General features: G+C 44.2%; 1 protein-coding gene and 1 long non-coding RNA gene across 2 annotated transcripts in view; one reads left to right on the forward strand and one right to left on the reverse strand.

Annotated features, from left to right (window-relative positions):
- Positions 1 to 15,682, reverse strand: part of LOC126263679 (visual pigment-like receptor peropsin) — a 152,978-nt gene that overhangs the window by 80,599 nt on the left and 56,697 nt on the right. Inside the window, exon 4 of the mRNA XM_049960801.1 lies at positions 1,469 to 1,565. Within this exon, the coding sequence (XP_049816758.1) occupies positions 1,469 to 1,565 (97 nt within the window). The remainder of the gene's footprint in view (positions 1 to 1,468; positions 1,566 to 15,682) is intronic.
- The window catches only part of LOC126263680 (uncharacterized), a 164,037-nt gene that overhangs the window by 28,154 nt on the left and 120,201 nt on the right, over positions 1 to 15,682 (forward strand). The window lies entirely within an intron of this gene.

Here is a 15,682-nt window from a genome sequence, read left to right on the forward strand (position 1 = left end):
GCTGCCCATGCAGCTTCAACGCGATACCACAGTTCATCAAGAGTAGTGACTGGCGTATTGTGACGAGCCAGTTGCTCGGCCACCATTGACCAGACGTTTTCAATTGGTGAGAGATCTGGAGACTGTGCTGGCTAGGGCAGCAGTCGAACATTTTCTGTATCCAGAAAGGCCCATACAGGACCTGCAACATGCAGTCGTGCATTAGCCTGCTGAAATGTAGCGTTTCGCAGGGATCGAATGAAGGGTAGAGCCACGGGTCGTAACACATCTGAAATGTAACGTCCACTGTTCAAAATGCCATCAATGCGAACAAGAGGTGACAGGGACGCGTAACAAATGGCACCCCATACCATCACGCCGGGTGATACGCCAATATGGCGACGACGAATATACGCTTCCAATGTGCGTTTACCCCGATGTCGCCAAAGACGGATGTGACCACCATGATGCTGTAAACAGAACCTGGATTCATCCGAAAAAATGACGTTTTGCTATTCGTGCACCCAGGTTCGTCGTTGAGTACACCATCGCAGGCGCTCCTGTCTGTGATGCAGCGTCAAGGATAACGGCAGCCATGGTCTCCGACCTGATAGTCCATGATGCTGAGAACGTCGTCGAACTGTTCGTGCAGATGGTTGTTGTCTTGCAAATGTCCCCATCTGTTGACTGAGGGATCGAGACGTGGCTGCACGATCCGTTTCACCCATGCGGATAAGATGCCTGTCATCTCGACTGCTAGTGATACGAGGCTGTTGGGATCCAGCACGGCGTTCCGTATTACCCTGCTGAACCCACCGATTCCATATTCTGCTAACAGTCATTGGATCTCGACCAACGCGAGCAGCAATGTCGCGATACGATAAACCGCAATCGCGTTAGGCTTCAATCCGCCCTTTATCAAAGTCGGAAACGTGATGGTACGCATTTCTCCTCCTTACACGAGGCATCACAACAACGTTTCACCAGGCAACGCCGGTCAACTGCTGTTTGTGTATGAGAAATCGGTTGGAAGCTTTCCTCATGTCAGGACGTCGTAGGTGTCGCCACCGGCGCCAGCCTTGTGTGAATGCTATGAAAAGCTAATCATTTGCATATCACAGCATCTTCTTCCTGACGGTTAAATTTCGCGTCAGTAGCACGTCATCTTCGTGGTGTAGCAATTTTAATGGCCAGTAGTGTAATAATAATAGTAATAATAATAAGAGATCGAGAAATTACGGTAGAGGTAAAGACGGCGTCCACCCCCTCCCATTCCACAACTCGCAACACTGTCGACAGCAGTTATTTCCTGCTGCACTGTGCATAAAACAGAAATTCTCTTTGGCACAATGCAGCGCGTCTGTCCTGAGAAGACCACAGGACAACAGCTGACTCATCTAAATAGCGGCGACGCGCGCAAATAACTCGGCGGAGAGGAGGCGGTGTTATTTCTAGAGGAACGCCTGTTGTGTGCAGTCACCTAACTTACCTTCCCCAACCGAAGAGCGGGGGCGTGGCCCACGCCGCCGACGCCGCCCAACACAGCACCACCGCCGCCCAGTAGTAGCGCAGCCGCGGCCGCCCGTCTGCACACACCAGAAGCACACACAGGAGCTAAACACTGCGCTGCAAGGACACACTGCCAAGTTTTATGAACTACGCAGCGTTACACCGCTGACCATTAAAGTTGCAACACTAGGAAGCACAGCAACGAACAAAATTTTACGTATTTCGCATAAGATGAAAAAGTGACCCATATTGAGGTGACAAAAGTCGTGGGATACCTCCTAATATCGTGTCGGCCCTCCTTTAGTCCGGCCTAGTACAGCAACTCGATGTGGCACTGACTCAGCAAGTCGTAGAAAGTCACCTGTGGAGACAGCGAGCAATGGTGCCTCTACAGCCGTTCACAACTGCGAAAGTGTTGCCGGCGCAAGATTTTGTGCCCGAACTGATCTCTCGTTAATGTCCCGTAAATGTTCGATGGGGTTCATGTCTGGCTGGGCAAATCATTCATTCGAACTGTCCTCAAGGTTCTGCAAACCAATAGCGGCACGGTGGCACGGTGATATGGCATATTTTGAATTCCCCAGACAGTTCTTGCTCTATTCTTACTTTACACACTGTTGCTTTCATTGTCACTTCCGTTAAATTGACCAGTTTTAGTGGGATTCTAAATTCTTTCATAATCTGTATAATTTTCTTCCTATGTAGGCTATCGTACGCTTGCTTAATCAATGGACAACTGATGTAGTTACCTGTCATACTCATAAAACTTCTCTAGCAATTGTCTTAATAAAGGGACTAATGACCTCAGCAGTTGAGTCCCAAAGTACTCAGAGCCATTTTGTCTTAATAAAAATATCTGATCCATCGTGGATCTGTTCCTCCTAAATCCAGCCTGATAGTCTCCCAATATGCCTTCTATCATCCCTTCAAGTCTGGAGGCTACGAAAGGGAGATGTGATCTCTGCAATGTTATTTAATTTAGTTTTAGAAAAGGTGATGCGGCAAATGCCGATAAACCCAGGAGGAACAATACTTAATTGGCAAGTTCAAGTGGTAGCATATGCGCATGATGTAGTATTAATGGCAAGAAATGTAAGGGCACTAAAGGGGAACTGGGCAACGGCCTTGCCGCAGTGATTACACCGGTTCCCGTGAAATCACCGAAGATAAGCGCTGTCGGGCGTGGTCGGCACTTAGATGGGTGACCATCCAGGCCGCCATGCGCTGTTGCCATTTTTCGCGGTGCACTCAGCCTCGTAATGCCAATTGAGGACTTACTCGACCGAATAGTAGCGGCTTCGGTCAAGAATACCACCATAACGACCGGGAGAGCGGTGTGCTGACCCCACGCCCCTCCTATCCGCATCCTCCAAGGAGGATGTCATGGCGGTCGGATGATCCCGGAATGCCACTCGTGGCCTGAAGACGGAGTACTAAAGGGGAACTGCGATACGTTAGAGGAAGCAGCAATAGAAGTAGGCTTAGAAGTAAACATAAACAAAACAAAGTATATGGTGATGGGGGAGCACAATATAAACGGACAAAAGTCTTCAATAGTAATGAATGGGAAAGAATACGAATGACTAAAGACATTTAAATATTTAGGTTCTGTAATAACAGAGGACAATAAAGTAGCAGTAGAAATTCAAGAAAGGATAGCGAGTTGAAATCGTTGCTATTTTGCCTTTCAAAACGTTTTTAATTTCAGGAATGTTAGTAGGAATACAAAAATCAAAATATACACGACCATATTAAGACCTATAGTAATATGGGTCCGAAGGCTGGGTATTGACATTAAAGGAGGAGAACTGGTTACTGAGATGCGAAAGAAAAATACTGAGAAGGATTTTTGGAGCAATGAGAGAGGAAGATGGCTGGAGAGTAATAACAAATGTAGAACTACAAACACTATTTGGACAGATGGATATTGCTGTTAAAATTAAGCAGGGAAGAATAAGATGGGCAGGACATGTACAGGGAATGCCAGAAACTCGGAGTGTGAAGAAAGTTTTTATGGGAAAACCTGACGGGAGAAGCAGAAGAGGCAGACCCAGGAAAAGGTGGTTGGACGATATGAAAGAAGATCTAAAGGCGATGGGAATAAGAAATTTGAGAAGGAAGGCGATGGACAAAGAAGAATGGAGGCAGGTGACACAGGAGGCCAAGGTTCTTCAAAGACTGTAGAGCCAACAAAGAAGAAGATATGGTACACTGTCATTTATAAAAACTCCATCATTGTTTCTGGACATGAAGTTCGTGTATGGCTGAAAGTGGTCTCCAAGTAGCCGAACATAGCCGTTTCAAGTCAATGACAGCCCACACCATTTTGGAGCCACTGTTAGCACTGACAACTCTACACTAATATCGCTGCTCTCGGTCATTAAGTCAAGGTTCAAAAAATGGTTCAAATGGCTCTAAGCACTATGCGACTTAACTTCTGAGGTCATACGTCGCCTAGAGCTTAAAACTAATTAAACCTAACAAACCTAAGGACATCACACACATCCATGCCCGAGGGAGGATTCGAACCTGCGACCATAGCGATTAAGTCAAGGCCGTCGGCCATTGTGTTGTCCGTGGTGAGAATTAATGCCTGAAATTTATTGTATTCTCAGCACACTCTTTACTCTGTGGATATTGAATTCCCTAACGATTTCCGAAATGGCATGTCTCATGCATCTAGCTCCAACTATCATTTCGCGCTCAAAGTCTGTTAAACCCGTCGTGCGACTATAACAAGGTTGGAAACCTTTTCACATAAATAAAAAGAGTGCAAAGTGACAGCACCGCCAACACACTGCCCTTTTGTACCTAGTGTACGTGATGCAAATGTCGTGTGGCTAGGGCCTCCCGTCGGGTACACCGTTCGCCAGGTGCAAGTCTTTCGATTTGACGCCACTTCGGCGACTTGCGTGTCGATAGGGATGAAATGATGATGATTAGGACAACATAACACCCAGTCCCTGAGCGGAGAAAATCTCCGACCCAGCCGGGAATCGAACCCGAGCCCTTAGGGTTGACATTCTGTCGCGCTGACCACTCAGCTACCGGGGGCGGACGGTGTACGTGATACATACGAGTTTGTATCCGTCATTAATTCATCGTCCAGTCTAAAAAAAAATCGAAACACTACGAATGGGGAAACCGGTAGATGTGATGTAGATGTACACAAAGACAAATTACTACAATTTCAGGAAAACTGGATGACGTATTCAAGAGAAAGAGCTTCAAAAACTGAGCAAGTCCGCGTTCATTGCCAGAGCTATTGGATGTTATCCTCAGGGATATCGTGCCAAATTACATCCAATTCGCGGGTAAGATAGTTAAAATCTCGAGATTGTTGCAAGGTCCTACCCATAGTTATCCAAACGTCCTCAGCTAGGGAGAGATCCGGTGACCTTGCTGGCCAAGCCCGAAGACAAGCAATAGAAACTCTCACCGCGCGCGGGTGTGCATTATCTTGCAGAAATGTAAGACCAGGAAGGCTTGTCGTGAAGAGCTGCAAACGGCGTGTGGAATTTCGTCTACGTACTACTGTACTGTAAGGGTGCTGCGGATGACAACCAAAGGCGTCATGGTACGAAAAGCAATGGCATCCCAGGGCCAGTCTCGGAGGGCAGCAACTGTGATGGGTGGCGCATGCACCATGTACGGTGGCCTATATATAGGACGTCGGCTGGCAGCCTGGTCGTCTCCTCGACTTCTATATCACGATTTATGGCCGTCCTATCACCCTCACCCCCACCTTCAAGTACCTTGGCGTCACCCTTGACTGTCGCCTCTCCTGGACCCCCCATCTCCAGACCATCCAAGCCAAAGCATGCTCCCGCCTCTGTCTCCTCAAGCTCCTTTATGGCCGTACGTGGGGTCTGGACCCCTCCACCATCCTCCACACCTATAAATCCCTCATCCACCCTATCCTCTGCTATGCCCACCCTGCATGGATCTCCGCCCCTCCTACCTTTTACAAATCCCTTCAAATCCTAGAACGCCATGTGCTCTGCCTCGCCTATCGCATCTGTCTCCCCTTCCCCATGCAGATCCTATATGACCTTATTCCATTCCCGCACCTCCTCCTTTTCCTCGAATGGATATGGATCCTCTACACCTCCTGTAAACTTGATCCACCTCACCCGCTTGTCTCTTTCATCCTCTCCTACCCCCGTCCGCTGCCACGCCTGTATTCCCACATCCCACCTGCTCTCCATCTCTCCACTCTCCATAACCTCGCCCAAGGTGGCTTCCACCAGCTCCCCCTCCTTGATGATGCCCTCATCTCCTCCATCTACCCGTCCTACCAACTTTGGTCGTCCCCTTCCACACCCTGTGTTTTTTCCTTAGGGCGCCCTCTCTCCCTTCTCCCTTCCTCCCCCCTCCTCCCCCAGGGCTTCCCCTACCCCACCGTACCTTCTTTCCTCCCCCTCCCATCTCCTGTGCCACTGGCATCTACACCCTCCCCTCTCCCTCCTCCCCCACCATTTCCCCTTTTGGCAGGTCCCCGGACTCGTACACATCAAGTGAACATTCGCGCGCCGGAGATCATCGCCATTGGTTCTTTGTGTGTGCTGTCATGTTAGTGCTTCAGTGTTTTCACCGCCCACGCTCCATCGTTCACGTGTGTCATTTCAGTCATCAGTGTTCGTGTACAAGTGGTGAACGGTTTTTATTTTACTACACCTGTGAACGGCTCCGTGTTTTTTACTCATGTGTCTACTGTTTTTTGTCCACCATTATATTTTGTTTTTCTGTGTCTTCCTTGTTTCTATTTGTACTACCTGTGGCCGAACAGCGGCGTAATGCTGCCGCTGCCGGACCACCTTTTGTATAAGGTGTTAAAGGAAAAAAAGCAGCCTGGCGTCAGTTTTCAACGGGACTCATCAGCAGAAGCAGCATTCTCCTGAAGATGGCGACCAGCTGGATCGCCGAAATGTCGAATCGAGGTGATTTTAGGATCCGGCAGCAAACCCAAAAAGACTTTCAAGACTTATTACGCCGGGAAAGCCTACGATGTCACAGTCCTGTCATGATGGAAGAACATACATAGCCTTTTAGCTAAAGGAAACTCTTCTAGTAATGCTAGGACCTCGCTTTCAAGAAAATCTAGATACCGTGGGCCAGCAAGACGATGTAGTAACAGAACACGTCCGATCAACTGAATGTCTATCGTACCACATCGCACATTTATAGATAAGTGGTCTTGAAACTGTCTCGACAGAGCCATCTGAGTTTGCGTCGGCTAACCTATTTGAGTTATGAATGTTATTGAAAGTGTAAGGAGTGAAAGCGGCTTCATCAGTAAACAATATTAATAGGATTCCTGGGCGATTTGCAAGTATCTTCGTCTCTCTGCCGAAGGTGTTGAATCAGATTTAAGCAATAAGGATAGAGGCCGTGCGTATGTAATGACCGCCATATTCTTGTATCTGAAACACGGATGCGGGTAGAAATTCTGCGTGCGCTTGTTGAGGGGTTACGTTCTGTCAGCTGAATAATATCTTTTATTTCACGCCCATTTCGTTCAAAATAATCTATACTGAACCTCTTGAAATATTTACTATTTTTCATGAAACACCCTGTATAAGAAAATAGAGCAATAACGTATCTGTCATACCTCCAATGTAGAAGATTCTACACGTTTCCGTGATAAGAGCATGTAGCAAACATGGACGTCCACAGAAATTTTGCCATGTGGTGGCAGATTCTAAAACTTCTAGTTTTGATACAGCTTATTCTGTGAGTCTGAAAACTTATTCTGGTGCCAGAACTAAATTTGAAAAGACGTGAACACTCAGACAGATGATTCTGGTTTAGTATCTTTAAGATAGTACAACAACGTCCGCAGAAATTTATGTAAGACGGGGCACGATTCCTAAAGTTAGATATTTGATTCAGATAAGTAGTTGAGGTTATAACTTATTACATTCCGAGAAACAAATCTAACAAGGTGTACAGAAAGCTTATTGTATCTTAAGCGTTTGATAGTTATCGAGTCAATATCTGTTTGAAGGTAGATTACAGCCACACCTTAAAGGTAAGCATATTTCATTAGTATATCCGAAGTATAGCTTTTTATATTATTAATATGAATATGGATGTAGGAAAGCTTCCAAAAAACCATCAAACTTGTCGGTAGCATCAACACCTAATAGCCTAGGACTCAACCACAATGGTCTTCGTCTTTCTGGTTTACAGCTTTTATTTTAGACTGGACTATACATCTCATAACTCTATGGCTAGATGTCGCTCAGGCTTTCCCGTCTGTAGCTTAAGAACCATACAGTGTAAGGACCTTTTCGCCTCGAAATTTCTATGTTTCTGTTTCTCTGGTCGTGTGCAGAAATGGCATTTTTTCTGTATTTGGGCCGGCAGATAAAGTATAGGTGACGTCCCCTGTGCTACAGTCGCTCTAACGTGTAAAACGTAGTGAAGTCTTAGCAAGCCTTGATAGGTCAAATGCAGTCTAACTGTTAAGATTAAGGTGTGCAAAAGTGAAGGGGCTGTTCTTGTGGGAATTGGGTACGTGTGCTGGGAAGGTACAGTGCAGCCATATTTGTACTGTGATAGGCGTTCGCACTGTCCGTTTCTGTGGCACATAAGGGCTGTACAGAGAAAAAATAGGACACACTATCCGTACAGATTCACATCCGTCAAGATTGAAGAACGAAGTCGAAGACGTTGCCACGACAAGAAAACGGTATAATTTCCCATGAACAGTCTGACAACCAAGGCCACTGCGTCACTCCTTCCATGCGGTTGAGTTTATTGAGTTTAATCAGAGACAATCATTTATAGAAATACGTGAGAATCATCGTCATCGTCTTTAAGGATTGGGCCTTTCGGTCTGTTGCTCCCGAGGATCGTTCACGCCATCTCTTTAGGGGACGTCCAACTATTCTCTTTCCTATTTGGTCATGATGTATTGCAGCTGTAGTTATCCTATTACTAGACCAACGTTGGACAGCATCTTTCAGTTCAGTCGCTATTTTTCGATTATATTTGTTCAGTCTTGTTAAATGGAAAAGAAAGAAAAGAGACACCACATGTTTTTAGTATGTGTGGAAATTGGTTGTACATCCTAATCTCCTTCTCCCCTCTCTCTTTGTCCATCTCCTCCTTCTTCGCTCTCTCTTCGTCCATCACCTCTTCCCTATTTCTATGTCCATCTTCTCCTCTCCCCTCACTCCGTCTCCTCCAGCTCTCTCTCTCTCTCTCTCTCTGCCCATTCCCAACTTTCTGCTTTATGCGTCCAGTTTCTCCCACCTCTCTTGCTATCTCCATTTCCCTCCTCTATCCGACTTTCGACGTTTTTTTATTGTCACTGCAAAATCAGTTTTTGTAGTAGTATTCTAATCACAAGCCGCTAAGCTGTAAATATAGGCTATATCTGTCCGTTTGTTTGTTACAGTAACTTGAAAAAATGTGAAACACATCTGTCGAGTACTTTTTGAGAGTTTTGGTAACAATGTTTCCTCATTATATGTTACATACATATTTATAAGTATTATATGTGTTAGAAATATATAACCTATGTCTGACCGGCTGTCCGGATGTTTATTAGAGTATTGTGTAAAAATTTGAAGTAAATCGGTGAAGAACATATAAAGATTTTTGGTAATAACGTTTGCCTTTATATATTACATATTTATTTATATATTACATATAGTTAAAAACAGGTGCATAAAAAGACATGCGTTTTCGAATGCAAAGTTGTGTCAAAATTTCGAAGCAATCGCTGAAGAACTATCGGAGATTTACGATTTTGAACAAACGAACTATATGGCAGTCCAATAGGTATGTAAAAACACGTTCATATTAGAATGCAACGTTCCGTCAAAATTTCAAAACAATCGGCGAAGAACTTTCGGTGACATACTATTTTAAATAAACGGACATTTTTTGTTTGTTTGTATCCGATACTGAATATCTCGCTGCAAAGTGGAGGAACTTCATGTTTGACGAATCGATTAGTCGTAACTAATCACACGTTAGGGTCCAAAATTCGCTACCATACAGCAGAAGAGGCAACGCTGTTACACAGTGAAGTGTAATTATTTTTTCCCGTAGACCATGTTTTAATGTATGTCGTATATTCCACAGAAATGTCTGTTTCTTCTCAATTTCAGTTCTGTATCATCTTGCTTGGGAAATTTAAAATTGCTTCCTGAATGTTTAATCGTTCTTACTGGTTCAATTAATTGTCTACCTGTAACAGTTTAGGCTGTTATGGGTTCCAATCCTTGACATGCCATCACTTTGATTTTATCCGTCGATATTCTCATTCCGCATTTAGCGGCAATATGACTCAGTTTATATACGTGCATTTGAATCTTTCTTTCTGATTCTCCTATTACAAGCCGATTACCAGCAAACAGCATCGCCATGAAATTAATATTGTCACTTCTGTCTCATTTAATGTAATCAACCATTTATGAATGATATAAACATTGAAAAGGGTGAGTGACAGAGAGAAACCTTGACTAACTCTTTCATTAATATCGGCAGTTTCTATCCTATTCCTCACAATATGGATCGTTATTTTTTTTTTTTACATATAATGATTGAATTGTCGCTGTCAGATTTGCTGGAATTCCCATTTCCTTTAATCACGCCCACAATATTTCCGCTTTACCTTGTCTAATATCTTTTCATAACCATTAAAAACTTAATAAGTTGGTAATCTAAATTCTCTTCTTTTCTCAATTACTTGTGTGTAAGTGAAAAGACAAACGGAACATGATCTTGTAACAGAAATTTAGCAGACCTCTTCCTTGGTAATTTGCGCATCGTGGTTTATCACCTTTCTTATAAATAGGGCATAACAAAGCTTCATTCAATTCGTCTAGCACATGTCTGCTCTGACTGGAAACACCAATAAAATATAAAACTCTATGCTTTAGTTGATCAGCCACATGTTTATATTGTCAGTGCCCAGCGACTTTTTGTTTCCCGTTGCTTGGATCACATTTTCCGTTCTTCTTCGGTTATCAGATCTGCAGGGTCCCTGGTATTGGTGTTTATATTTGGTTCTTCTTCATTTACAGTCCATATGCTTTTGAAGTACGGCATGAAAGGTTTATAAGCTAAATGGAATGATAATAAATCACTGTTACCTTGATGTATTAACACTTTGTGCATTTTTGAATGGAAATATAATCAAAATTATCTATTCATTCGGAATATTGCCACTTTAAACTCCTTTGCACTATGAACACCCGAGCGATACACAGTCCATGGTTGAGAAAAACCCGGTCAAGCTAGTAGGTAACAAACTAATCGAGTCGTAGATGGGAGTCTGCATAACTTGAGGATGAAGGATGATTTTTAACATGATTGTCTAAAAAGGTAACTTATTTTGAGTTTGTCATTTGCAAGTGCAAGTTCAGCAATTATTGCTGTGCAAAGATTTAATTGTGTCCAAGAATATCTACGTGTTGGTAATCAGGGAGAACTACGAGTCATATGTTCACTATTTTAATTAGCCCTCCGCCGTTTACATTAGTTAAATAAGATTGTATTCGGAAGTCAAGAAAGAAATTTTTGTAATAGGAATATTTCGTAAAAGCGGATATTATCGAGTATGACAATGCGGAGAGAGAGAATGCTAATTGTTCATGTTAGTTAGAGTTCACTTTAGTGCCATTAAAAGAATTTCAAAGTTGTCCTCTTGACATTTATAAATATTTCACAAAAATTGTTCAAAGATAAAGTTAGTAGAATTTGCATCGTCAAGTCTTGCAATTTTGCGTGAGCAGAATCTAATAATTTCTGAAAAAAGAATCAAAAACTGACTAAAAATGAACTTAAAAGAAATAACAACCTGCTGTGCAGTAGCCGGCCTTTGCGGCCGAGTGGTTCTAGGCGCTTCAGTCTGGAACCGCGCGACCGCTACGGCCGCAGGTTCGAATCCTGTCTCGGGCATGGATGTGTGTGATGTCCTTAGGTTAGTTAGGTTTAATTAGTTCTAAGTTCTAGGGGACTGATGACCTCAGATATTAAGTCGCATAGTGCTCAGAGCCATTTGCTGTGCAGTAATTTATTTCAGATCATCATTCTTGCAGCGCAGCTAGAGCAGAGTCAAGTTATTTGTTGCGATGTAAGCATTTGTTGTAAGTCCTAAAGGAACATTTTTAAGTGAATGTGAGGAACACTTTTCATTTAATGAAACCCATGTAAATTCAACGGATGATTTCTTTGTATCAGGGCACATTTAAATTGCGTGACAGTTAGACATTCTGAGTATTATTGTGAATTGTTCTTTTATGCAGTCTACTTTACAGACATTGAGTTGCATTTCAGAGTAACCAAAATCACATTCCTAAAAAGTAATTTGTATATATAAGTCCATGTGCAAGAGTAGGGTTGCTATGACTATTCTAGCTCTGACTCTGTAATCAGAATTTAGAAATCAGAGAGTTTTCAGATTGTTAGCGGTAAATTCAGTTAAACACAATGCCAGCATTCAACTCCCAAATACACAAGTAACTTTCAAGGACTTCAAAGGCCAAATCACACTGGCCGTCACGTCATGTTGCATCATATGACATCACATATTCTGCAATGCATTTCGAATGGCGGCATCCACACTGACAATCCCGCCACGTCACATCACATCACATCACATCACGTCACGTCACGTCACGTCACGGCATCTCCAAGGTTTCCCGGAAACAAAGTTTTGATGGCTGACGTCATCTGTCCGTTGTTGGCCACTTGAGTCCCAAGCTTATTTCCTCCCGATGCACAGTCATGCGCACATCTCCAAGTTTCCTTTCGTCGTGGTTTGCGTGGATGGTTTATTTTGCTAAAATTTATAATTGTATAATAAAAGGCGAAGAATTCATGGACGCACTGAGGCAGCAGCCTAAATTGTATGACCTGAGCGTACTAAATTACTTGCCATCTACTGCATTTATGAAGTGGATTTTTATACATATCTTTACCATACTTTATATTTTACAATGAAATGAGTTGCAATATGGCTGCAGCTAAAACTCGGAACACTACTGAGGGTAGTAGAATATTGATTAGTAAGTGGAATTTATTTGTATATTGCAGGTATTTATAATTTTTCGTAAAGAAATGGACTGAAATTTTCAGACACTGCAACAGTGGCAAATGCTTTTTTGTGAAATGTACGTCAAGTAATGTATTACAGTTGTTTGGTTAAATATTTCACTGCGTCAGGCTTACTTACTGTTTAATAGTTCTCTGGTTGAATAACTGTCTAGATGATGTGTGAAACAGTCTTGCAAGCATCAGTGATCAATATTTATGTGGTTTCACTGGCTAACCCCAGTACAAATAAGGCACTTGCACTATTAAGCCAAATACAAGATGAAAAGAAAACCTATAAATCTTGAAGGAAAAGGTATTGAAGGAGATATGACTACTGCACAAAAATTTGCACTGGACTGGCAACTAAACATAATCTTAAAGACACCGTTTTCTCGCGGGATGTGATGGCTGCTCATAACACTGTATTCGTTTTCGTAATTATGGATGCAATTTGACGTAACAAATTAAAAAATGGTGCTTCGACTTCCTAAAATACTTATGAAACGCAGATTCCTCTTTCTCAAGCTTCTTGTGTAGTGTCTGAAATTCCCCTTCTGTACCACGTAATGACATTTTTGGGACAGACAATTTTTTTTCGTACGTCCGTCTTCCTTCTCTAAAACACAAGCCATCCCTGCGAGCTGCAAATTATTTCAGTCAAGTAAATGTCACTTTCGTAATAATGTGGGCTCAAGCATCCACGTATTTAAGGTACCGCGTTGTATATCATCGTGCGGAGATCGTAATTACCGTCAAAGAAATAGTCGAGAACAGCCATGAGAGTTGAGATCACATGACTTAAATCGACTTGACGAGCCGTGATGTGGCGGACAGTGTCCATTCCTTTTCGGATGTTATACTACATTAAGGCATGTCCACATGATGCCTCTTTCCTCATGCGCAATCGCAGACGCATGGGAATTAAATGGCACGCACAAAAATTTGTAGAAAGAAGTCTTGTATGCATGGGCGTTCTCTGGGGCACAGTCGGCGGAATACTAACCGAAATAGTGAATGAAGTACTCAACGGGACAGAACTGCATTCAAAATTCCTGCAAGGGACGGTGATTCTGCTCCCCAAAACGAAGACAGCCAACAAAATCGAAGACTTTCGGCCAATTCTTCTTCCTTTTTTCTCAATTGATCTGTTTTTCAGTTTTTCAAGGTCTATCCATTGTGCCAACTTATAACTAAATCTGAGGGGGGTGCGATGGGGAGGTTCCCTTGTTAGTAGTTATGAGAAGTTTAATTATGTTTAGGGCGTTATCGTATTTTATAAGAAAAGTTATTCACACAACTTTAACCGCAAAAGATTGTATGTAGATTAACATCCTTGGACTCTGGAAATTTGGGAATTTCATAGTCGCCAAACTTCACTAGAACAGAGGTTGTGTCTTTCAGTTTGTATTTTTGGCATCATCAATGTCCTTCATTTCTACACTCCTGGAAATTGAAATAAGAACACCGTGAATTCATTGTCCCAGGAAGGGGAAACTTTATTGACACATTCCTGGGGTCAGATACATCACATGATCACACTGAGAGAACCACAGGCACATAGACACAGGCAACAGAGCATGCACAATGTCGGCACTAGTAAAGTGTATATCCACCTTTCGCAGCAATGCAGGCTGCTATTCTCCCATGGAGACGATCGTAGAGATGCTGGATGTAGTCCTGTGGAACGGCTTGCCATGCGATTTCCACCTGGCGCCTCAGTTGGACCAGCGTTCGTGCTGGACGTGCAGACCGCGTGAGACGACGCTTCATCCAGTCCCAAACATGCTCAATGGGGGACAGATCCGGAGATCTTGCTGGCCAGGGTAGTTGACTTACACCTTCTAGAGCACGTTGGGTGGCACGGGATACATGCGGACGTGCATTGTCCTGTTGGAACAGCAAGTTCCCTTGCCGGTCTAGGAATGGTAGAACGATGGGTTCGATGACGGTTTGGATGTACCGTGCACTATTCAGTGTCCCCTCGACGATCACCAGTGGTGTACGGCCAGTGTAGGAGATCGCTCCCCACACCATGATGCCGGGTGTTGGCCCTGTGTGCCTCGGTCGTATGCAGTCCTGATTGTGGCGCTCACCTGTACGGCGCCAAACACGCATACGACCATCATTGGCACCAAGGCAGAAGCGACTCTCATCGCTGAAGACGACACGTCTCCATTCGTCCCTCCATTCACGCCTGTCGCGACACCACTGGAGGCGGGCTGCACGATGTTGGGGCGTGAGCGGAAGACGGCCTAACGGTGTGCGGGACCGTAGACCAGCTTCATGGAGACGGTTGCGAATGGTCCTCGCCGATACCCCAGGAGCAACAGTGTCCCTAATTTGCTGGGAAGTGGCGGTGCGGTCCCCTACGGCACTGCGTAGGATCCTACGGTCTTGGCGTGCATCCGTGCGTCGCTGCGGTCCGGTCCCAGGTCGACGGGCACGTGCGCCTTCCGCCGACCACTGGCGACAACATCGATGTACTGTGGAGACCTCACGCCCCACGTGTTGAGCAATTCGGCGGTACGTCCACCCGGCCTCCCGCATGCCCACTATACGCCCTCGCTCAAAGTCCGTCAACTGCACATACGGTTCACGTCCACGCTGTCGCGGCATGCTACCAGTGTTAAAGAGTGCGATGGAGCTCCGTATGCCACGGCAAACTGGCTGACACTGACGGCGGCGGTGCACAAATGCTGCGCAGCTAGCGCCATTCGACGGCCAACACCGCGATTCCTGGTGTGTCCGCTGTGCCGTGCGTGTGATCATTGCTTGTACAGCCCTCTCGCAGTGTCCGGAGCAAGTATGGTGGGTCTGACACACCGGTGTCAATGTGTTCTTTTTTCCATTTCCAGGAGTGTATTTCTATTAGTTTGTTGAGGAGCTACAAATAGCCCACCATTCCTTTTCTTCAGATGATTGGCTCCGCAGTGGCTGTGCTATGCGATGTCATAGCATGAATATTCTTTCACAGTTTTCATATAAACTTTTCATAAATTTCAGGCTTACTCTTCTCTGCTTTCCTACTTCGAAACTTTCAGTATCTTATTCTTTACGGTAATATGATCGGGGACTTTTTGCCTATTACTTGAATCTCAGGGCACCACATCTCGAATTTTGTTCAAATATCTTTGGATGG

The sequence above is a fragment of the Schistocerca nitens genome, chromosome 6 (assembly GCF_023898315.1).
Source record: "Schistocerca nitens isolate TAMUIC-IGC-003100 chromosome 6, iqSchNite1.1, whole genome shotgun sequence".
Classification (NCBI taxonomy): Eukaryota; Metazoa; Arthropoda; class Insecta; order Orthoptera; family Acrididae; genus Schistocerca; species Schistocerca nitens.